Source organism: Solanum dulcamara, chromosome 7 (assembly GCF_947179165.1).
Source record: "Solanum dulcamara chromosome 7, daSolDulc1.2, whole genome shotgun sequence".
Classification (NCBI taxonomy): domain Eukaryota; kingdom Viridiplantae; phylum Streptophyta; class Magnoliopsida; order Solanales; family Solanaceae; genus Solanum; species Solanum dulcamara.
Window position 1 is genome coordinate 33,971,147 of NC_077243.1, and position 25,681 is coordinate 33,996,827.

The following is a 25,681-nucleotide window of genomic DNA, read 5'->3' on the forward strand; positions in this document are numbered from 1 at the left end:
GAAATGCCTCTACTAACTTTAGAAGGGGTATAGGACAAACTCCTAACTCACCAAATATAATGAAAGAACATAAGTATGAAAATAAGGAAATGACATGATGAGTTTTTCCTTTAATAATGATGACTCACCAAAAGCTAACTCTGAGTAGATCATCAATTAGCCATGTGCGAGAGGATGAGAGCCGGATCCTACATTATGAGACAATGTAGGCAAAGTATGCTTCAGTACATATAATGTACTAATTATGGAGAATATGCAATGTATTTCGTAAGTCATGATAATATAATGGCCAAGATAAACATAGTTAAAAACCTTTAAAACATCATGGGAAACATAACAAATGGTCAATGCAAACATGTAAGAAAATCATAAGTCAAAACGTAACATAGTGAGAGAATCATTAGCCATAGTGAGAGTTATAAGTCTTTGTGAGAGATATTGTTAACCGACAAAAATTATGTGAGCTATATCATGGAGTCCGGTGTTTACCTTACACACTGAAAAGAGAGGGTCCATACTTGCCAAGGTAAGAACTGTCAATAGCATAAGTGGATACACTAAGCTACTTAAAGAATAAAGCCTTTGCTAATGGGTGATCCATCCTAAGGAATCAAGCCTCTACTAACGGATGATCCTTCTTCTTACGGTGGCACATAGTTTTGGGACAATGAGACTGCTACTAATGATTTCATGCCTTTACTGATGGGTGTGCCTCTATCCTAGGGTCCACTCAGTGCTAAGTATACTCTCAATGGAATACATAAATCATTTATGATAATATAGTCATTAGGAAAGGCATAATAGATACCAATCCACATCATGAAATACATCATAAGAGTTGCTCCTTTAAATCTTGATTCATACAAGCATAAGAAACCTTTCACGTTTATAAATCTGTGGGTAGGTGAGAAAAAGCTTTCACCCTTACATGAATGTGTGAGAAATCCTTTCAAAATCATTTATACTCACTTGAAGCATCCTTGGAAACATAATCCATTACTTTCATAAATCCATCATCAAATCTATGATCAAATTCCATAAATTCATACTTGAAAATAACATAATCCGTGGGTCCATGTAAAATATATTGAAAACATGCAATTAAATTTGAACCATGCATAATTAAATCATTGATATTGAAGTAAACCATAATTGAATTGACCCAACGCAATTTCATGAAAACTAGGGTTAGAAATTAGGTAAAAGGGTCAAAAATACCCTCAACTTTTATTTATTAGTTGACTTTACCCTTACCATTAAAATAGAGTTATTAATACCCCTACAGTTAATAAACTTTTCACTCGTACCCCTATTTGGATAGAATTCCCCAAATCAATCAAAATTAATCCACTTTCAATTGAACCGAATTATCTATTTTAACCCAAACACGATCCACTATACTAAATAAACTCATACCAAAAAAAAACCCAAACCTCACTTTGACCTCACCGTCTTCTCCACCGTAGCACTACTTTCCCCTCCCAAAAATATCAAAGCAAATCTTCAAGATCAAGGATTTTCTTCATCTTGTTCCTCCATTTCTCTAGCAAAACAAGTTTTGTGTTCTCTTAAAAAATTAGATTTCAAATCCACAGTATTGTTTCAATCTGATTTTCAAATTGGGTTGTACAAAAATCACACCATGTTTCCTTGTTCTATCGAATTAAATCAGTGTACAAATAAATAAAAAAAGAACAAGACCTAGCAGTCAATAAAGCAATCCTGTTTCATCCTCTACCTCAAAGGTGTTTCTTCTTCATCTTCATAAAATCCATCTTCAAAATTCAACAAAAAAACCCAACAAATCATAATGGAACTCAGTAGAAGAGTGTTTTTGTGCCAATTCGATACACCTTTTTGACGGAATTGTATTTTGTGGCTAATTTGGGAGGTTATTGGGTTGTTCGTTGTTGACCCAAATCATCTACATTTTTGTTAAATTGTTTCCCCTTAGAATAGAGAAAGAATGACACAAGATTAAGGTTCATATGGAAGAGTTACTAGTCTTCAGCCTTGATACATTTGCAAAGGCAACATCCCAATTCCATATGAATAAGAAGCTTGGTGACCTGAATTCTCATATGAGACAGTGGAGGAGTATATGGGTCGTGAATGTTTTTACAGGTTGTAGACCCTGTAGTGGCCCTCAACTTGCATTCCATCTTCCAAACTCCCTTTTACACGCCCCTTTATATGTCATGGTTTCTTTCATGGTCCATATGGGGGTCCGTATAACACTTACCTCATGACCCCTTTGTCAGAACACTTACACGACCCCTTTCCATGGGTCGTGGTTCTTCCTATAGCCTGTGAAGGATCTCATGGAAGTTCAAAAGCTGCAAATTTTCTGAGTCGCCTCTTTAATCAACTTTCAGGATCTTACAATATCCCCACTTGGGAACATTCATTCTCGAATGAGACTTAAGGTAGCATGAATAGAGTAGGAAAGGAGATATAACAACCCAACATGAATGCCAAACATATCAAAATGCATAAAATCAAAGAGTAATCCACCCCAAGCTAAAATATGACTTTAATTCTCATTTTATGAACATACATGCATAAGATAACATGAGACTAACTAAAATAAATGAATTCGAAGGAGTAGACATGAGTAGCTAATATTTCATCTAAATTGAAACTTAACCATACTAAGAATAACATCAAAATTGAAAGATCTATAACATACCAATGCCCATATCAGGGGAGCTCTCCCTATCTTGTCCAGCCTGAAGAGAATAAAACTTGTTCTGGCACTGAATACCACTAAGATCAGATTAAGTACCTTTCTTATTTGGGTGAATAGAAGAAGCAGACCTATCCATCTCCCTACCTCTCCTAGAAGCCACTGGACAATACCTCATCTAATATCCAACCTCACCCACACCCATAACACCCATCCTTGCCGACCATCCACTCCCCTAAGTGATTCTTACCATATTTTTGACAAGTGGGGAAGGGAGTTTATTCTTGTTGAACTTAGGCACCGAATCACTAGCAAAAGATGAACCACTATCGGTCAAAGCCCTCTTAGTCTCCCTATCACTCTCCTTAAGCTTCTCTTCCTCTATTTGTTTGGCATGTGTCATCAACCTTGAGATATCCATCTCCTTGATCAACATGGTTATTCTACATTCTTTAACCACTAAGTCCGAGATAACCAAAACAAATTTTCTCATACGAGATCTAATGTCGACAACCATGAACGTAGTATACTTAATTAGGTAAAATTCAAAGCATACTCCCTCACACTCAGACTTTCTTGCTTCAAATTTATGAACTCTTGAACCTTAGCTTCTCTCAACTCAAGGGGAAAGAATCTATCTAGAAAAGCACCCTTGAAGCCTTCCTAATTTAAAGGACCCATATATCTAGCTCTCACTCCTTTCCATTGGTCGAACCATATTTATGCCAGTCCTTTCAATTGGTAAGCGCCTAAGTCCATCTTCTCAATCGAGGTAACTCCCATGATGTCCATAATCTTAGAAGTACCCTTGATGAATTCTTATGGATCCTTATCCATCTTAGAACAATGGAACTCTGTAGGATTCATCCTTGTAAAGTCACACACCCTACTAGCCATCGTACTCATATTTGGGTTTATGATAGCAACCACCTCACTGTTGGATTGTGCCACCACAGCTTGGGCAAGCACTTGAAAAGCCAATCTAAACTTGGCGTGAGAGACTTGCTTGGTTAAGGGATCATTGGGAGCTTGTGGAGCCTTTTTCTTCTCATTCATATTAGCATTCCTTCGAACGTAAACTCTATGTAGATGCATCATTCTGTAATCGCCAAGAAAAAAAGTTAGAAAGAAAACCTTATGTGACTCAACTCTATCGCATGACTTAAGAGTGATGAAATAACAGAAGTTTCCTAAACAACTCAAAGCCTCTCATTCATAAATATGACATGCTACCATGAGCAAGACTATACTCGATGCGGTATGTCAGACACCCTAAGATACTTGAAATCTGTGCCCTAATATCAAGTTTTTCATGACTTAATCTAGGCCCTAGGTGTGACACAACAGTTAGGATCCCGAAGGACTCAAACCAAGCATTTTAACAAACATAGCATAACAATTACAAGCATGAAATATAAAATAACTTAAACTGCGGAAAAGTCTCAATATAATGAATCTCTAAATTAGGAGAAATCAATTAGAAATGCCAAATGACTTAAACATACTCATATAGTCTAGACATGCATTTACTAACTTTAGATGAGGCATATGATAAACTCCTAACTCACCAACATAATAAAAGAACATTAGGATGAGAATAGGGAAATAATGTGACGAGTTCGCTCTAGAATGATGTCGACTCACCAAAAGCTAACTTTGAGTAGATCACCAATTAGACATATGTGAGAGGATGAGAGTCAGACCCTATATTATGAGACAATGATGACAAAGTATGCTTCAGTTCATGTAATGTACAAATTATGGAGAATATGCAATGCATTTCATAAGTCATGATAATATAATGGCCAAGCTAAACATAGTTAAAAACCTTTAAAACATCATGGAAAACATAACACATGGTCCATGAAAACATGTAAGAAAATCATAAGTCAAAACGTAACATAGTGAGAGAATAAGCCATAGTGAGAGTTATAAGTCTTTGTGAGAGATATTGTTAACCGACAAAAACTATGTGAGCTATAACATGGAGTCTAATGTTTGACTCACACATCGAAAAGAGAGGGTGATCCATACTTGCCAAGGCAAGAACCGTCAATAGCATAAGTTGATACACTAAGATACTTAAAAAATAAAGCCTCTACTAATGGGTGACCCATCCTAAGGAATTAAGCCTCTACTAACGGGTGATCCTTCTTCCTACGGTGGCACATAGTTATGGGATAATGAGATTGCTACTAACGGTTTCATGCCTTTATTGATGGGTGTGACTCTATCCTAGGGTCCTCTCAGTTCTAAGTATACTCTCAAAGTAATACATAAATTATTTCTCATAAAATAGTCATTAGGAAAGGCATAATAGATACCAATCCACTGTCATGCCCCGAGAGAGTACCCTAGGTGTGGCCAGCACTCAGAAACCATCTCTGGCTTCTAAGAGAAACCACTTGGTCTCCTCACTCATTCTTTCATCAGTGGAAGACTTAAGTGAAAATAAGAATACTTATGTGGGCTCTCCATCATCAATATCAAACGAAAGAAATAATCCTTAGAAAAAATAGTTTCAAAGGAGAACTACTCCAATTACATCGTCGAACTATGTCTATGAAGCCTCTAACACTATCATACAATTCCAATGACATGTCTATGTCTACCTCAAAAGAAACATAATACTCAAAAATAATAAAAGGATAAAGAGTTCCTACGAATACAAGAAGAACTCACCAAATAGATGGAAGATAATGATGTTCAACGATGCGTCTGTTGAGGATCTATAACACCTATATTTGCATCATAAAATAATGCAGGTCGAATGACATCAGTACATGTACAAGTATGTAAAATGGCAGGAAAGTAAGGACATATATCAAGAAACTCCTCTCAGGAAGACTCGTCTCAGAACTCAACATCATCTCAACATCAATATGTAATGCAAGATTAAAAATAATAATAATAAGAAATGCTTACTCAGTTGGGAGTTTCTCTAACCGAAAACCATCACTTATAATCTAGTGATGATACAACGAAGCGATGTCGTTATTACATCCATCCAATACCTTGCTAGGGTAAAGGACATCACCATCTTGGATCCAATTATTGAAGTCCTCTTTTTGGGACCTAAGAGGTATAGCCTCCATCCTATGTTGGCTATGTAATTATGAGGTTTGAGTCAATTAAACTCTTACTCAACTCGGTGCTCAATACTACTTCCAAAATATGTGCTCATATTAACATCATCATCTAGTCTTATTGGAAAAACATCAAACTAATCTTATTACCTCTTCATCAATCATTACACTTCAATACATTATTTACATCTCATCAAAATATCATTTACTCAAATTCATTTAAACTCAATTCTAATGATCTTTCAAAACTCAATAAAATACATATATAGTATTAATTCAAATCACTCTTTTTATCAATAAATATTAAAAACCAACATCTTTACTCAAAAGCCGTGTAAAAATACTCATAAACTTCAAATTAATTAGGGTTCATGGAAAAGTAGCCATGAACAATAATTTTAATAATATGAGAGATAAAAATAATAATAATATCAATGCATAAATATATCTAACTCAATAGAAGAAAAATTAATTCATTTATAATTCAATATTTGAGTAAAACTCAACTATAACTCAATTACGATGAATTTAAATATTGGGCGAATGGACAAACTCAATCTAATGCTATGAATATCCTTACATATCTGGAATTTGAAGCTTTACTACAAATTGAGGAAATCAATGACCACTCTTGAACCCCTAGCCTTTTCTCCCCATCGGAGTATTTTGTGTACTACCCAGAGTATAATAATCGCCGGAATAGTTTTTCTACACTACTAAAAACTAAAACTATATTTGAGAATGAGTAAAGAAGTGTATAGAGAGAATAGTTGCTTGAGAAAGCTTGATGAATAAAATGAGGAAATAAGGTGGATATTTATAGGTGTGGAGGAGAGACCTAACAATAATTTTTTTTTACAAAGTATGATGTTGAAAATTCAATGGAGGATTGTGATCTCATGATGTCAAATGAAGAACTATTGATGTCATAGGTGATGTCAAATGGATCTAGATCTTTCAATAATTGGTGAGATGAACCTTCTTTTAACGTAATACCCTTTTTTGGAGCTGTGTTTGAATAAGATAATTTCATAATTAGGATTTGATGTCTTATATGAATTGTAGATCTAGAAGTATATTTTTATGTTGCTTAAGAATCAACTGATTTGGAGCATCCTACTGTGAGATATGATTTTTCTTCTACAAATACTCCATTTCGTCACTACATCATGTCTTGCCAAAATTAATTTGTTTGACGTACGTATCCTCCGAATCTTAAGATATGGTTTTCATGAAAGTTGTAGGTAATGCCGTTAAGGTCATTTATAAATTTTAATCACCTAATTTGGACTTCTCTATGAAAAGTAATACCCAAAATATAGAAGTAATATCATTTTTATCGATAATTGAAATACTACATACAATGTTTTAGGGGGTGTTACATCCACATAAGAAAATACAACATAAGAATAGATCCTTAAAGTCTTGATTCATACAAGCATGAGAAAACCTTTCACCTTGATGAATCTGTAGGTAGGTGAGAAAAATGTTCATCCTTACATTAATGTGTTATAAATCCATTCACAACCATTTATACTTACTTGAAACATCCTTGAAAACATAATTCATTACTTTCATAAATTCTTCATCAAATCCATGATCAAATTCCCTAAATTCATACTTAAAAATAGAATAATGCATGGATCCATGTAAAATCAATTGAAAAATGAAATTAAACTTGAACCATGCATAATTAAATCATTGACATTGAAGTAAATCATAATTGAACTGACTCAATGCAATTTTATCAAAACTGGTTAGAAAATAATTCATAAGAAGGATAATTGAGAAAATCTTTGGGACTCCATGGATAAATCGGATCCATGGATGAATTTCCACATACCTCGATGATCCTTAGCTATTAAATTAAAAAAGGAAACTTGAGCTCTTGAAACCCTAGATTGATGGAGAAGAAAACCTTGAGAGAAAAATCCTTGTGAACCTTAGAGTATTTTAGGTGAATAAGAGAATGGGGGAAATTTAAAGGGTTTGAATATTTATAGTTTATGGGAAAAGGCCTAAAAATTCCCAATTATTAATTAAAACAATGAAAAATCCAAAACACCACATAAAACCTTGCGGAGGACACTTTACGGGCACCCTTTACGGTCTATGAAGATCACTACAGATCGTCTGGGCATCCGTAGGATTGAAGGGGAACAAGGGTTAGGTGAGGGGGCTTGAAGGAGGGTTTATACAGGTCGTGAAGGCTTTTACAGGTCCTAGACCCTGTCGTGGCCCTCAATTTGCATTATATCTTCCACATTCCCATTCATAGGACTCTTTTATGGGTCGTGTTTCCTTTTATGATTAGTATGGGGGTCTGTATCACACTAATCACATGATCCCTTTATTATACCACTTCCATGATCCCTTTCCATGGGTCGTGGTGTTTCCTACGGCCCGTGAAGGGCCTCATGGAAGTCCAAAAGCTGTAAATTTTTGAGTCTTTTTTTAATCAACTTTCCCACTTCTGGGGTCTTACATGATGTCTTTCTTCTAGACATTGAGACACCTTATTCATTAGTTATTATTTTCTACTCTTAGATTGTTTTAGTTAGAGTTTTAGTATGATGACTTTTGGATTCCAGAATGTATTAGTTGACTTCTGCTATTATTTATTTATTTATTTATATTTTGATACTTCAATTATATTTTTTTTACTTATATAACCTATTTAAATACTTAGGAATTGCATGAGTTACATATTAAGTAATTAGTTTGCCCATAGAGGGGTTGGTGTGGGTACCAGCTATTGCGCTTTCGGTTATAACAAGGTTGGTGTCAAAATTCTAGGTTTGTCCATAACCTCATACGAAGACATGTCTAGTAGAGTCTTACAAAATGGTACTAAGATGTCTATACCGCTCTTTGAGAGGTTACAAGACACTAGGAAAACCACTTCTTTCTTGACTTTGTGCTATTAATTGATTTTAATTAGTATCTGATTAAGCAAATTAGTATTTAACTATTTCACCCTTTTCTCTCATTGATGGTGAGAACACATTCAGGTGAAGCGAGAGATAAGGTTCCCGATCCTGTCGATATTCATGACTCATAGTAAAGGATGGGTTAGAGGTGGTGTTAGAGGCAAGAGGAGAGCAACAATCCTGTAGAGGCTAGAGATCTAGTTTATGAACAACTACAAGTTAGGACTCGGTCCTTTCCACCCCTAGAGGCTCTTGAGATCATAAGGTTTGTTAAGGGTATGAATGTGGGACTTTATCTTATAGCTTTACAAATAGTATCTTCTGGTAAAATATTTTAGAAGGTGGTTGAGCATGTTAAGAATGTAGAGGGAGTGAAGCAAAAATTTATGCTAAGTCTATAGACAAGAAGGCCCAAAAGGGTGGTAGCATCGGTGGATATTTTTCAAAGGTACTAGTTTCTCAGAGGTATTCTAGATGTCCTGTTTAGTCTGTTATGCATATATCATCTTGGGGTCCATTTACGGTCAGTCACCAGCCATTAGGATCGAGGGGATATTCCACCTCTTTTACTTTAATGTAAAGGTCAAATTTGGACCGAGTATGCTATGAGTATGGTCTACTAGGGCACATTTGTAAGTGGTGTGCTACACTTAGATAGACTTGAAGGTAGCTCAGCATCAACATAATTCTCAAGCTATAGTTTCATCATGTAGAAGAGGGAGGTTGTTTAGCAGAGATCACCCTTAACTTGGGTAGGGTGGCCACACAACAGGTAGAGATGGTGGTCATCTAGGTAGAGGTAGTACTCATCCCAACAGAGGCGACTCACAGATAGGATATATGACTCATTTCTATGCATTCCCATGTAGACTTGAGACATAGGCATCTCACACAATGATTAGAGTTACCACTCTTATTTATGACCAGATGGTTACATTTTTTTTTATCCTAGTTCTACCTTTTCTTATGTGTCTACTTATTTTTTATTAATCTGGTCATGATTTGTGAGTCTTGATGTTTATGTTCATGTTTCTACTTTCGTGGGAAATTTTGTGATTGTTGATAAAGTCTACCATTCCTATGTGGTGACTTTTATGAGTTATAAGACTAGGGTGAATTTAGTAATTCTTGACATGGTAGATTTTGATGTCATCTTGGAGAAGGGATGTTTGTATTCTTTCTTCTAAAAATATCTTATCTTATATTCGTATTAAGAAGTTAGTGGAGAAGGGATGCTTGGTAGTTTTGGCACATCTCTAATATACTAGTGTAGAGGTTCCTTCTATTCGATCAGTTCTAGATTCGTGCAATTTCTTAGAGGTGTTTTCTATAAATTTAAATGACACACCAGATCAAGATATTAATTTTGCAGTTGAATTAGACCTGGGGACTCATTCTATTTCTATTCAGCCATATCGAATGTCACTGATTGAGTTGTGGGAGTTACATATTCAGTTGCAAGATTTTCTCAATAAGGGATTTATTCATCTGAGTGCATCACCATAGGGTTCGTTCTTATTTGTAAAAAAAGTATAAAAGTATGCATATGTGTATTGAGTACATTCAGCAAAATGAGGTCACTATTTAGAATAAGTATCTTCTTTCTTGCATAGATGATTTGTTTGATCAGTTGCAGTGTGCATCAACCTTTTCAAAGATTGACTTGAGATCTAGGTATCATTACCTAAATATTTGAGCTGAAGGTATTCCTAAGACAACTTTCTAAATCAGGTATGGGCACTATGAATTTTTGGTTATATATTTATGGTTTACTAATACTCATACAACCTTTATAAGCTTGATGAATAATGTTTTATAATTATCTCTAGATTTTTTTATTATTGTGTTCATTAATCACATCCTAGTGAATTCTAAGAGTAAGAAGGAACATGATAATCAACTCAAAATTGTATTGGGATTGCTGAAAGAGAAGCAGTGGTATGCTAAAATTTCTAAATGTGAATTTAGGCCTGCTTTTATGTTCTTTTTGGGGCATGTAGTTTCTAAAAAAATAGGTTATGTTTGATCCGCAGAAGGTGATAGAAATTAAGAATTGGGTTACGCCCATTTCGGTATCAAAATTTTATAGTTTTGTAGGATTAACCAGTTATTACCGCTGATTCTTGAAAGGATTTGCTTCTATTACTTCTAAATTGACTCATCTACCTAAGAAGGAGGTTCTATTTCAGTGATGCGATGAATGTGAGGAAAGCTTCCAAGAGCTCAATACTTTTCAGACCACAACACCTATTATAGATCTACATGTGGAAGGTAAAGACTTTGTTGTTTACCCTGACACTTTATGTTATGGTTTGGGTGCTGCTTTAATGTAGAATAAGCAAGTCATTTCATACGCCTCTATATAGTTACAGGTTTATGAGGAGAACTATCCCACTCATGGCTTAGAGTAGGCAGTTATGGTATTTTCTCTAAAAAATTAGAGGCATTATCTCTATGGTTTTCTCTATGAGGTATTCACTGATCACCATAGCCTTTAACATGTGTTCACTCAGATGGGTCTAAATTTGAGGAAGCGGAGATGGATGGAGTTTTTTAAAGATTATGATATGACCATTCTATATAATCCGGACAAGGTAAATATGTTAGCTGATGCATTGAGCATGAAGTTTGAGAGCATGGGTATCTTGGCTTATTTTGAGGTTACAAGATGTCTGTTGCCTAGAGAGCTTCGAACTCTAGCTAACAATTTTATGGGACTTGATTTGTCCAATTTAAGTAGGATTTTGGCTTGTGTAGAGGCAAGATCTTCATTTCTAGATCAAACTAAGATAGATAGTTTGAGGATGCTAAGTTTAGCAAGATTCGTGATAAGATTTTGTAAGGAGGAGCTAAAGAAATAGTGATAGATGGTGAGGGTGTTCTGAGGACCAAAGTACATGTGTATGTGCCCCGTGTTGATGATCTGATCAAGACTTTTTTGACTGAATCTCACAGCTCAAGATATTCTATATATCCTAGAGCCACCAAGAGGTATGGTGACTTAAGGTAGAATTTATGGTGGGGTCAGACAAAATGAGATATTATAAAGTTAATTGTGCTATGTTTGAATTACCAGCAGGTAAAGTATGAGAAATAAAAGAGAGGTAAGCTATAAAAGATGCCATTCCTGAATTAAAGTGGGAGTGGATAGGTATGGATTTTGTGTTTGGTCTTTCTAAGATCTTGGGTAAGTTTGATTCTATATGAGTGATTGTGGCCAAGTTGACTAAGTTTGGACACTTTATACTAGTTTAGGTGACCTAAAATACAGCCCAAATCTATTTTTGGGAGATTGTTTGGTTGCATGGAGTCCTAGTTTTTATTATTTCTAAAAGAGATACACAGTTTACGTCTACTTTTCGAGGACCTTGTAGGCTGAATTAGGAACAAGGCTGGACTTGAATATAACTTTTCACCCTCATACCTATGTTCAGTATGAGTTCACTATTTAAGTTTTAAAGGACATGCTTCGCACGTCTATGATAGACTTTTGTGGTCATTGAGACCAATTGTTTCCATTGACTGAGTTTGCTTATAATTATAGTTATCACTCTAACATTAATATGGATCCATATGAGGTGTGTATGGGAGAAGGTGTAAATCTCCCATTGGTTGGGTTGGTGCATTTTAGGTGAGGTCATGGGGTATTGATCTTCTGAGATAATCCTTCAAGACGGTCAAGATGATTCAAAATAAGCTTTTGGCAGCTCAGACCAAACAAAAAGAATATGGACACTGGAAGGTTAGAGATATGTAGTTCATGGTAAGAGAGAAAATTCTGCTCAATGTTTTATCCATGAAGGATGTGATGAGATTTGAGAAGCGAGGTAAGTTGAGTCCATGATTATTGGTCCATTCAAGATCATTAAATGTGTGGATGAGGTAGCCTATGAATTGGATTTACTTATAGGTTTGTCAGGTGTTTACCCAGTGTTTCATGTGTACATGCTGAATAAGTTCCATGGTTATAAAAATTATATCATTCAGTGGGATTTTGTATTATTTGATAAGAGTTTTTCTGATGAGAACCCTAGTGACGACTTTTCCAAGGCTTAGAGGTTTTTCTCTCTTGAGGTGAGTGATTTTCTTTCATCCTTTCCATTTGTAATTTGATTTTCTCCTAGAATCAAAGGGTATTATCTCATGGGAATTGAATAGGTTTGAACCCTAGAGTTATTATTTTTATGGGACAATATGTGGTGGAATATAATTAAGCATGATTTTCAATTCTAGACTATTCAAGTCTGCCTTCTAGCATGGAATTATGAATATGACCTTTAACTATGATATTAAGGAACCTAAAAGCTCCATAAAATAGGTTATTTAACCATATGAATGGTTCAATAGTGGTTAATGAGGGTGAAACTCCATGAATAAGATTGGTATGATAGTGGAACCCTCTAGTTTGATGAAATAACTTTAACATAAATAGTTAGACCTTTGAAAAAGGTAGAATTAGGTGGGTTTGAATACCCGAGAACATCATTTGAGGAAGTAGATTATTAAAGTGTCATTATATTTTATTTGTCTTAGACTTAAAGCATTCTGAAGCTATAAGAAAATGGAAGGCTTCAGTGATTTAGTTTGCTTGTTTCCAAATCTTCGGTTGAGGTGGTTACGATTTACTTGGAGTTAGACTTATCTTAGTTTCTGATATATAATATGAGTTATATGCTTAATGAGTAATCCTAAGAGGTGACTAGAGAGGCTAGCATACAGTGATATATGGAAACAGTGAGAATATATTTACTATTCTGATAATGAGTGTCTCGAGTTTGATGCTGAGTGTCTCGAGTTTGATGTAATAGTATGAATGAGAAATTATGTGTGTGTGGTTGGATCAAGTACCATGCCAGTACATGGACCCCTAGGATCCCCTACAGGTCATGAGTAGATGAGAAAGATTAAGACCCTTTAGTATGTGTGGCCTGCGCGACACTCGACGTTAACACTCCCAAATCTGGAAATCCTACCCATAGTTTTCATGATAATTGGCGGTGAAAGTATACAAAGATAGTGATGCTTCCATCGCTTAGATTTAGGGCGATAGGGCGCACCACAGATATGATAAGAAGCACCCCTCAATCTAAAGATAAGAGTGAGACTTATGATTTTTGAGAGAGTGGAAAAATGACTAGAAAGGTTATAGAGATTATACAATTGCATCGCCAGGATGGATATAATTTTTATGATTCTATTGACTTGTTGTATTTCTCACAAGCATGTTATGATTGATTTTGATTTTTTGTTGTTTGCTCAATGCTTATTAATTGACATGCTAGTTAGGTCTAGTATAAATAGAGGAAATATGCTTTAAAGGAGTATAGTTCTATATTCACATAAATGTATATACGCTTATATCCTCTGAGTGTTTATTTGGTGGTAGAGTACTTGTGAATCATTCACTGAGTAGTGATTGTGATAAGCTAAAATAATGATGTGTAGTTATAATTATACACATACAAATATGTTAGTGATTTATGATGATTCCCATGACATGTGACTTATTGGGTTTGCTATGTAAAATGAACCTTTCTTCTTTCTTTATGACTCTGATAATATATTTATTACTAATCTTAGTTGGCCTATGAGACTACTAGTACATAGTATTTGTACGTGTTCCATTCATGCAATTTTTTGAGTGTATATTATGATGTAGAGTTGTCCACGTATTTTTGTATTTAGCTATGTTGCATTAAGATCTGAGGGTGAGTTATTTCCATCCAGGGTACCGTAGATCTTTCTCATTTTTGATGTATTTATTTTAGACGTTTAGACACCTTATTATTAGTTGCTACTCTTAGATAATTTTAATTAGACAAAATAGACTAGCGACCAAGATAAACTAGCCGTTGAGTACATTTTATTTATCATAGCCTTGCACCTCTACATCGTCAGGTGATATTGCAGATGGAAAAATAGCATTCGGATCAAGGCACTTGACATTATATGCGCGCGCGCACACATATATATATATATCTTACATGTAGCCCTTTACATTTGAGTTTGGTGATTCGGTGATCGACCACCTTATTCTTACATTTTGCGTGGCCTTGTTATTTTGCTTAAGTCGGTATTGCCATATGAAGGGTAGTGGCTTGTCTATGGTATTTGGACAATAAAGACAACTTAGAATTCACCTTCGACCATCTCATCTTGTTTTTTCGTTGAGGCTCTTCTAGTGTGGAGTTGTGAACCTGATACAACAGGAAGCGGGAGCCCTTACATCTAGCTTGCACAATGATCATGACCGGGGATGGACAAAGAGGTTTGTTGTTATGGCCACCGAGGATATTATCTTGAACAAGGGCATTTCAGACTCTTGGAATTATTTATGTACGTATCTGCTTATGAAAATATCGTCTCTTTTCTGTGTTGTCCCTTTTTTTATTAACTTGCATTAAATACTTTTTTATGAAGCCACCCTGGAGACATACCAAAAGTACGAACATGAAAAATTGGATCCAGAGGATTTTGAATATTTTCAAGGTGTACAAATAAACCTGGAATGAAATGTCCAAAGGTTGGAGATCCAAAACCTACGGTAATGCTCTTTTAGTTGAAGGGTTTGTTCTTGTTGTTTAAATTATTCTTACTTGTGTATTGTGATAGGTTTTTTCAAAAGCTATTCCCTTAACTAGGAAACTAAGGAACCATCTAAAATTAGTGTTGGTCATTTGGGCATTAACCGAACCCGTGAGACTCATCAGTACCGATCGTCAAGAATAAGAGGCTTTGCGATAAGGCCCTTGTGGTGAGTAATATTTTGAACTACCTGATCTTCTGTACCATAGCTATATTCCATATTAACAAGTTGATTTTTATGGCACCGGAGATAAAGTCGATGAACTTGCCCTTAGGGACCTAGTTTTCACTGGAAACTATGATCCCTATTAGAAACTAGGGTGACAACAAAGCTTCCATTTGACCGAGGACTTCGAGTGCTCAGAAAGGGCACCCAATGAAGCTGGGCTCTTTGCAGAGTTTGATATTGTGGAGAAAATTGACTCGGTGCATCAATTGTCATTCGTTTCTCAAGAGTCATGAAAGCCTAATTTGGGGGAAACGACATTGATTATCCAACCTCTACATCTTCAAGAATAGCTCTGAGGTTTCCTCCCACCTCCAAACTAGTTAAAAATCCATATTGATTCTCCAACATCTACATCACACCCTTAATTTGGTCAAGACTTTCCCTGTGCCAATCCGATATCCTTCCCTTAAGCGCACTATAGTGGTCTCGGAGGAGATCTATCTTCTGTCTAATACCGTTGGTGTGGCCAACTATTTAGAGCCTTTTATGATAGAAAAGACCAAAGAAAGATGGATGCTGTATCTTCTGCGTGCCTATTCAATGAGGTGATATAGGATAACTCTCAGGTAAGGATGCTCTACAAACATCTCTTTACTCTTCTCTTTACCATTATTTTGACCTTACCCTTTCTTTTACAGGCAAGCATTTTAATATTGTAGGACTCCATAGGATGATCCTAGAGAAATTTGTGTTGACGACCAATTTGGAGTTGATTCGAGAGTATATCCTGATTCTAAAGTCCTAGCTAGGCTAAGTAAAGGCCTCCGGGGCTAGACTTTATCAAATAGAGAAATAAGAAGAGACACATATCTGGGAGGCCTCCCAGATGCACAAAGAGGTGGTGTCCTTGATGAAGGAAAGGGTTGTCAACTTGCAAGCTCTCTTTGAATTCGTGGAGAAGTAATCCGTTCTTGATGTGACAGTCGAGGAATTGACGGATGCCTCCAAGACAAAACTAAAGAAGTAGCTTGTTTTTAGAAGCAAAAGGTAGTAGCTAAGGAGACATATGTTGTAGAGGCAAAACATAAAAAATAGAATGTTGCCCTCTACACCTAGAGACAAAAGACCCTGCGGAAGGCAGACTGGAGGCTTAATCAAGTCAAAATGAAATGTAACGCACCATATGTTTGAAGTTATCCTTTATCTCATATCAAAGTTTAACAAGCCTAAATTTAATTATTTATTATAAAAACCTCCACATTCAAGGACATTCGATTTAAATTAGATTTTGATAATATATTTTTATTTTTTCTTAAATGTCTTAACATTTATGAATTTTTTATTTATAATATATTTGTTTATGCATTTGTTTTATAATATTTTTATAGTTTATTGTTATTTTAATAGAGATTTTAAATCTAGCTATGTAGAGAAATTATTAATATTATATAAGGTAACATTTATTGAAAATAATTTTCAATTATTTGTAATATAGGCAAAACATTATATGTATTTTACCACTAACCTATCCAAAATCCGAATGCATACGTGACATGGATCCCACTCAAAAGTAAAGTGATAAAAAGGGCTGATGGTTAATCTCAACTTTCATGTGAAAGTGGAGGAAGAGGCAGCCCATTTACCCACCCAGAACCATTTCTCGTCAGGCAATATCAACATCACTCATCCGGAACTACTTCTCGTCAAACAAAATGAATCAAAATCTGTAGTTTGATATCATTTCCCGTCGGATATATAGTACCAATCTTGTGATCCATGAGAATGAATGAATATGCATGATTGATGTTGTCCAAACTATACTTTTTTACGGGATTAAATAGATTGAGGTTTAATTCCACACAGAAAGTACTAGAGTTCTTTTATAATTTGTTATTGAGATTAAGATTATTAACTACTATTGCAAAATTGGGTGTATGGAGGGGGGGGGGGGTATGAGAAATTTCTAACTACTTTAACTGCTTGGACTTTTATGAATAATAAAGATGAACTAGAATTACAGTTCTTAGTTATCAGAATTCAAACAATATTTTAGTATCAACTCATTTAAGTGTGTTCATTTTGGGAATCTGACAAATCTATAAGTCTCCAAAAGTTTCTTGGCTCAATTAAGAGAATATCACCCTAAGTGTTTGTCCACATTTAGGCATCAAATTATTTTGTTCATTTACCAAAATCCTCAGGTTAACTATCCTCTCTCGAACTCAAGTTATTAGATTGTGGTTGGTAGCATCAAATCCTTATTAATGGTTATTTTTCCTAATATTAACTTGTATTGTCAAGCAAGTCAGAATACAACCGAGTCTTAATGTTTGTAATCATTAAAATAGCAATCTTTACGAAAGAACTTTAATACACAATGATCACCCCTTCATGAGAAGATTTGTTGTAACGAATATGTTATCATCATCTCTAATCTAAGTTTCATAACTCTAGTTGTGAATTTAGCTACCCTTAACTATCGATAAAAAAATAACTATAATAATTTAAACTAATAGAGGACATTAATTGAGAAAAAAGTAAACAAAACATTTGTTTAATCCATCTCTTGCGAAAGAATGTTGTCTGTTCCATAATAGTCTACTAAAACTGTAAGTAGACCCTAGAAAAAACTAAGAACAATGAATTCTTCTAATCTCTTCTACTAAGTCGTAATCTTCTACTGATAGTGTGTCTCTTCGACTAGTGATTTGTAACCCTAAAAACATCATCAAAAAGACATCCATATAAGAGTAGGATCGAAATTCTAATCCCGATAGAACTCTGTTTTGACTAAGTCAAACCCAGTCTAATAGACAGGGGGTCACGGTGTGGGTCTATCACAAGGGGAACTAAGTCATTACATGAGGTTCACTCTGACTTTACCTCCTTTTGTTGAATCTTTGAAGTTCAATTCTTGGACAAGTGCGATGCGAGGCCCATCTCAGGGTCCTGCCTATAATTATTTTTTCTTTGTCTTAGTCTGGATTACTTTGATTTGTGTTTTAATCCATTGTACGGGTCTTTTCTTAATGTTTTTAGCCCGAAATTATCATAATCATGTCCATTATCTCATCACAAGATATAATTAATAAACACATGGATATTCACAAGATTATACTCATAACTTAATTAAAATATGGGTAAAATATGGTATTTAAATGTATAAATAAACCTCAAATCAATGATCATAATAAATAAAATAACTCCTGAATGTAATAATGTAAAATCTCAGGTTTTTGAAGATTGGAATATGTTATTACAAGGTTAGGCATTGCAAAAAATGGGCATAGAGGATTTTTAGGTCAAATATCCCGAAAGGTAAAATTTTCCAAAAATTGCTTTTTCAGAAGGGGTGCATGACAGGTCTGCATCGCGGATCTGCTTCCCCATAGTACAAATTTTCTCCTATTCAAAATCTGGCAAAATTCTCATTCGCTTAAAATTAGCCTATTATGGAACAAGTCTGTGACGCGGACTTGGTTTAAATTTTTCGTCCGAATTTAGTTTTTAAGTAGGGACACTTTAGATATTTCCCTAACTATTAGTTAATGAACATGGATATTTTATGGACCTAATTCGACTCTATAAACTAACCTAAACCCCTATTCTTCTTCATTCTACCATAATTCATCTATTCAAATACTTCTAACTACAAAAGATCTCAAAAGGCACCATTGAAGACATTCAAGAATTTCTCTCAAGTTCTCCATCAAAATTCCAAATTTTTTGAAGTTTATTTGATCTTCTCATTCAAGGTATGTGGAATATTCATCCAAGGGTACCTTTCACCCAAGGAGCCCAACAAATTCTCATCTTTTTTATAAATTAAAGTATATATTTTTATGGGTTTTATGATCTCTATTTCAATTACATGAAATACGATTCAAATTATGATTATGCATCTATTTTAATGTAAATTTATGGTTATTGCATGGAATTGAAGTGTTTTTCTATAAATTTTTCTATATTGATCTTTAGGGTTCATGATATGGATAGTGGGTATTTTTAATTATACATAAAATTGATATTATTTTCATGAATTATGTGTGGGTAGGTATAAATATATGATCATGCATGTTTTAATCCAATTTCATGATTTCCAAGTCAATTGATCATATATTCATGTTTTCACCATATTTTCGAGTATAAGTCTTGATATGAATTTCAAAGGATTTTCATTGAATGTTTATGAATGACTCATTCAATGATGTTTCAAGCAAGTTTATGAAGAGGATGACTTAAGACCATAATGATATTTTTATTAAAAGGATTCGTAATGATGGAAGGTCTACACTCACATTACATGAATCACATGATAATCTGCTACTCTTATGAACAAGTTTTATGAATGATTATCAAGGACTATGGATGTCTCATTGAAAGTAATGAATGATGACGAATGAGCTACTCTTATGATATATAGATAGTATGAAGAATATTTCGTTGGGAGTTGTACTTAACACCGAGTGGGCTAGTGGCGATTACCCATGTCCATAAACTACGTGCCACCATAGGTAAAGAGATTAGAGGTGAGTACCCAATCTCAAAAGATTAGAGGCGAGTACCCAATCTCAAAGATTAGAGGTGAGTACCCAATCTCAAGGACTAGAGGCGAGTACCCGGTCTACGGATATAATTCCTTTATGTCTTGGCAAGATATATTAGGCCCTTTTTGATGGACTAATGCATTGAAATTTCATGTTATAGCTCGCATGGTCTTAATGTCGGTTACAGTTATCTCCCATATATGATTATGGTTCGTATAATATTTTAAATGACTAATCCTCTCTTTACTTTTATATGATACTCTTATGGTTTATTGTGCGTTTTTCCTTCTTATGACTACTTATCATTTACTTATGAGTTTTGCATTGATCATGACTTATGTCTTATGATGCTTTTAAAGGATTTTTACTATGTTTTAAATCTTGGTCATTGCACTACCATGTTTTATGTCATCAATTTCATGCTTCTCACATACTTTGTACATTAGAACATATTAACACATACTTCATTGCTTACATTATATCACAATGTAGGAACATACGCTCTACCCTCTTCCCGTGGCTAGTTAGTAATGTATTGAAGATTAGTGTGGTGAGTCCTCATGCTCCTAGGGAAAACCGAGTCTATCTTTCCTCTTATTATAATTTCTAGACTATGATGATGTTTTGAGACTATTTGATGTCATGTCATTTTCTTCCCTTTGAGGGTGGGGTAGGAGCATATCCTAGTCCCCGCCTATGTAGTCATATAAAGGCATGTTGGGTATGTGTATGGATTCTATGTTGTCTTGATTCACTCTAGTTATGTCTTCTTCGACTTTTATGAGTTTCTGCTTATTTATTATCTTTTGTATGCTTATGATATGCTAAGGGGCTTGATTGAGGTCTCTTCGAAAATCTTAAGCTTCGTGTCACATCTAGGCCCTAAGTTTGGACTGTGACAAATAAGTATATAAAAATATGTTTCACAATATAAAAACATAGGTTACAAGTCTTATCAATCGAAAATTATATGCTCAAACTCATGCTTGTAGGTCATATTTCTTTATAATGCAACAACAAAGCACTTTACAAGTCTCAATACATTACCAACTAAAATCCCATTTCAAGTATAAGAACATCACATCAACTCACTTAATACTTCAACAAATACTTCTCCAACCCATAACATGCTTTGTACAATAAGTCACTAAACAAGTCAAGTCTAACAAAGGTAAGTCATTATATACTTCAAAGTATGAGCAAACCTATTACAAACCATTATAAATGGATCTTTCCTTTCCAAACAGCTACAAATTACTTTCAATATATCAAGAGCATGATCTATGAGTAAATATGAGTCTATTGATATTCATATCGAGATGTTTTATATGAAAATTTTAGAAATAGCTAATATATGGCTAAAATTAGGCCTCCTTAACTTCACTTTGGCTAATTATAATTTGTAGCTCTATTTTATTTAGTACCATATGTATTCAATTATTTTTTTCCATTAAAAATATCAACGAATACAAATACAACATTTAATATAGTGCATTAATTGTGCAACCATATCTTTTTTGAAAAGGGAGACTAGCATGCTTTCAAATTTCCATTCCCAAAAAGAAAAGAACTCTTCAGTTAACCCCCCCCCCCTATTCTAGCCCAAAATTATAGCATTTTAAAACCCAAAGATGTAAGAAATGGAAGTACCTAATGATGTAGTAAGGATAGAATGAGAGATTTACCTTGAACATGTCATTGGAAGCGAGAAAATAGCAATAGGAGGCCGATTCGCATGAGAGAATTAAGAGTTAAGAGACTTGGTGTCATGACCCAACTGGCCATGAGAGACACCAACGCTAAAACTTCAGTGGGAGAACCAACTTCTCACCACCCCGTAATTAACCAAACAACTAAAATGACAGTTTCAACAATAGAAATCAAGTTTCATAACCAAAAAATAGTTATCAAACACCCTTGCGGAAAATACTCTGCCTAGAACCTGAAAGTCATGCCCCAAAACTCTACATAGTCTAGAATATGGAGATGCTATATGAAAATAAAAGAACTAAAGAATCTAAGTCTGAATATATTGACTAAAAATAAAAAAGGAGACCATAGCCGCCCGGAGAAAGAAGATCACCTTTGTATTTAGATGACGTGCATTTCACAATTGAGGTCTCGTCGCTACCGCCTGAATATGTCTTATACTCAATAAAAAAAGCAAGTGCAGTATCAATACATAAAGTCAACAGTGTACTGATAGGATCATCAATTAGATTCCAAAAATATGGATGTAAACATATAACTACAACATAGTAAATGATTGACAACTCATGTATCAAACAAGTTAGCAATATAACAAGACGATCTCAATCAACAATCCTAACTTAAGAATTCTATAAAGCATGTCCAACATGATAACAAACAAGCCCAGTTCACTCTAAGGAACCAACATACAAGAGAATAATCAAACATGTACCAGGTGTGGTATTTGAGTCAATCATATAATATCTTGTATCAGGCGCAATACCTGAGCAACCAATAATATCCCATACCAAGTGTGGTACCCGTGCCAATAAAAAAATATTCTATATCAGGCGTGGTACCCAAGCCAACCTATAATATGTACTAGATGTGATACCCAAGAGAACCAAAAGATATTCTATACCAGGCATACTACCTAAGCCAACCGAAAGTCATACCACACACAATCACAATTGCAATAATATACGATCACACTGATAAAGCCACAAGCAATTAAGACACATTCATGGAATGAGATTGAAAATAAGATAAAATTTTACATTCAACCCTTATGTTTCCCCAAACATGCATTGTACAAGTAATATTCTAGAATATTTACCATGTACACATTATATAACATGGAAAACAACAATCATCACCTACCTCAAATCAAGTCTGAAATCACTATTGAACCTAAGCCTTCCCCCTGTTATGAATCCTAGCTTGTTCTTGGTATAGAAATAACACAAGTACAAACTTAATGAATAATGGCCTAAATACAATAGTATTATATCCTAATACAAAACCCCAAGCTAAATTTATGGTCTTTTCCCCTTCCCCTCAATTTAGGGCTTTTCCACTAATAATTCACTTAGAACTACCAATTGAGTTGTTGCATTAGCAAATTATTATAAATAAATCAAGAACAAATAATGTTATAAACAATTCAAAGTCTTATACCCCAAAATCCTCATTAATCCGAATCTTTCCGACCTTTAGGATAAATCAAAACCTCCCCTAAGGTCACAAATACCGCTATTAACGCCTAGGAAATCAAAATACCAAGTTAGGGAAGGGATTATCTACCTAAAAGTGATGAAAAATAGTTGAAATTCAGCCTAGGCCACCCTTTTATTCCCAAACTATACTTGCCAAATAATGAGCATTTTTGGGGAATTTTCTGAATTAATTGTGACTAACCCTGCTATAGCGGCCCAATCCCACAATAACTGTGACACTGTAGTGGGATCGTCCACTATAGCGGGAATTAATTCAACTAATTTTGCGGTGTGTCCCCTTCTATAGTGGTTGTACTAGAAAGAAACTTGGAAACCTCCCAAAAGTCTCAATTTTGCGACACACCTTAAAACCTTGATGTTTCAAACCAACTCATTCATGCCAAGTTTGATATCGAATGTTCTACTCACTCAAATTTTCTTGCAAAAATGTCACGACCCAAAATTAGGCCATGATGATGCCTACTACAACCCACCAAGTAGGCAAGCCTAAACCCAAGACATATATTTATGGAAGATAACAGTTTAAATATATTGATAATAATAGAGAATGCCAGGAATAAATATATAAGAAAAATGGGCCATATTGTAAGCCTCTAGTTCGATACAAAATATACAAAAGAGGTCCTAAAGTGACCAGAAAGATAGACTAATACAAGAACAAATCCCCGGACCTAGTGTCACCTATACAAAAGCTAGTAAGTACAGAAAGGCCATATAAACAAGAGAACTAACAAAGCAAAATACAAAACATAAGTCAGTACAAATGAGGGAAAGCAACAACTCTTTGGACGCCAGGAGCTTACCACGATCTAAGTCGATGACAGCCAAAGGAGATCCAACACTCAGGAAGGGTGGCTTATACTGGGAGTTGCATAAAAAAAGATGCAGAAATATAATATGAGTGTCAAAACACGAGGTACTCAGTAGGCATTAGAGGACGATCGATCTCAGAAGGATTGTATATATACAAAAGTAGTAAGAGGGATATAACAGGGTCTAAATAGAAGCTAAAGGCAACCTACCTGTGAAAAAGTATAAAACAATAATCAAGTTACGACAACAACTACTACACAATTCATCAGTCACACATAAAGAAGTGTAGGGCATATGTGGCTAATGAAGAATGAATGTGAAAGGTTCTGGAGTTGTCTCATCGACTTTTCCATGGACCCCCGAGATAACTGTGGAACCTCGCCTCAGCTTATTAAAAAAGTAAAACTCATAATTTAATCTCTGGGCCGCCGGACCTCATCAACATATGTATAATCAGGTAAAAATGGTATTTTTCCTCAAAAACAAGTTTCTATTGATAAAATCAATCAAAAATTGGTACCTCTCTCCCTTGGAGCTCAAATCCATAGAAAAGTGTAGTATATCTCAAAAATAGCTCAAAACCTCATTGTTTTCAGAAAGAAGATACAAGTATGTAATGCTCATACTTATGCACCAATACAATCCAATCAATATTTCAAAATAATCCAACTCACGCATATAACCAAGTATAACACCCACCATAACTCAAAGGTACTAACCAGGTAGTACAAACTCATGGCCTTAAGCCCAATATTTCAATTAAAAAGGGAAATAAACTACAACATAGCACAAAAAGTGGCACACAACTCAAACATAACAAATAGAACAAACACCAGCTAAGTTTCACACCACCTAGGAGCAGTCTAAGGATCTAAGCATCAATTAAGCCACAAATCACCCTAAACTAAGGCTCAGAGGCTAAAACAGTAAGCTAAATAACCTGAAATGGCCAATGAATCTTGCTAAGGATCAATCATACCTATAACCTAGTTCTAATACCATCCTAACCATTAAATGACTCAAATATATACATAACCAACTAAGCCAGGTCCAAAAAAGGTAAATTATAACCTAGCTCAATGCCAAAACCGAACATGAACAACTAAATCAGAGCTTTTCCTTTCTGAGCCTTCTTCGAACAATACCACTCTATCAATAATGGAATCACAACGTCAATACGGTCGTGATGAAATTAAAATTATCAAATTCAGAGGCAGGTCAATTTTGAGTAGAAATTAAAAATTGTGGGTTCCGCTCTGTAACTTACAAAATTTAATCATAGAATAGGTCCTAGATTCTAAGCCTAGATTGTGCTCCAAAAGGAAACACAATTCATACAACCAAACAACTACAACACCAACAAACACCAAAGTCCTGTACTTAGTACAAGGCCCACAAAAATTTTAGGGATATGGGGTAATTTACCTCAAAAGAATACTTTGCTCCTAATTATAAGCACACCAATGAATTCCAATAAAATAAATCCATACAACTTAGCCTTTTAAATCAACCAAATCGCCCAAATATAGAGAGAAAAATCAAGTTTGAAAGTTAGGGTTGAAATCTGAAAAAGAGACCAAAAATAGGCCTCTGATGTCGCTTAAGCAAACCCACAGTGTTCGCTTAAGCGACCACATCAAAGAGGTGAGTATCACTTTA

At 34.8% G+C, this 25,681-nt stretch overlaps 1 protein-coding gene across 1 annotated transcript in view; it reads right to left on the bottom strand.

Annotated features, from left to right (window-relative positions):
• Positions 1-3,505: 3,505 nt before the first annotated feature.
• LOC129894689 (uncharacterized) overlaps positions 3,506-25,681 on the bottom strand; it is a 32,995-nt gene continuing 10,819 nt past the window's right edge. The window contains exon 3 of the mRNA XM_055970350.1: positions 3,506-3,785. Within this exon, the coding sequence (XP_055826325.1) occupies positions 3,506-3,785 (280 nt within the window). The remainder of the gene's footprint in view (positions 3,786-25,681) is intronic.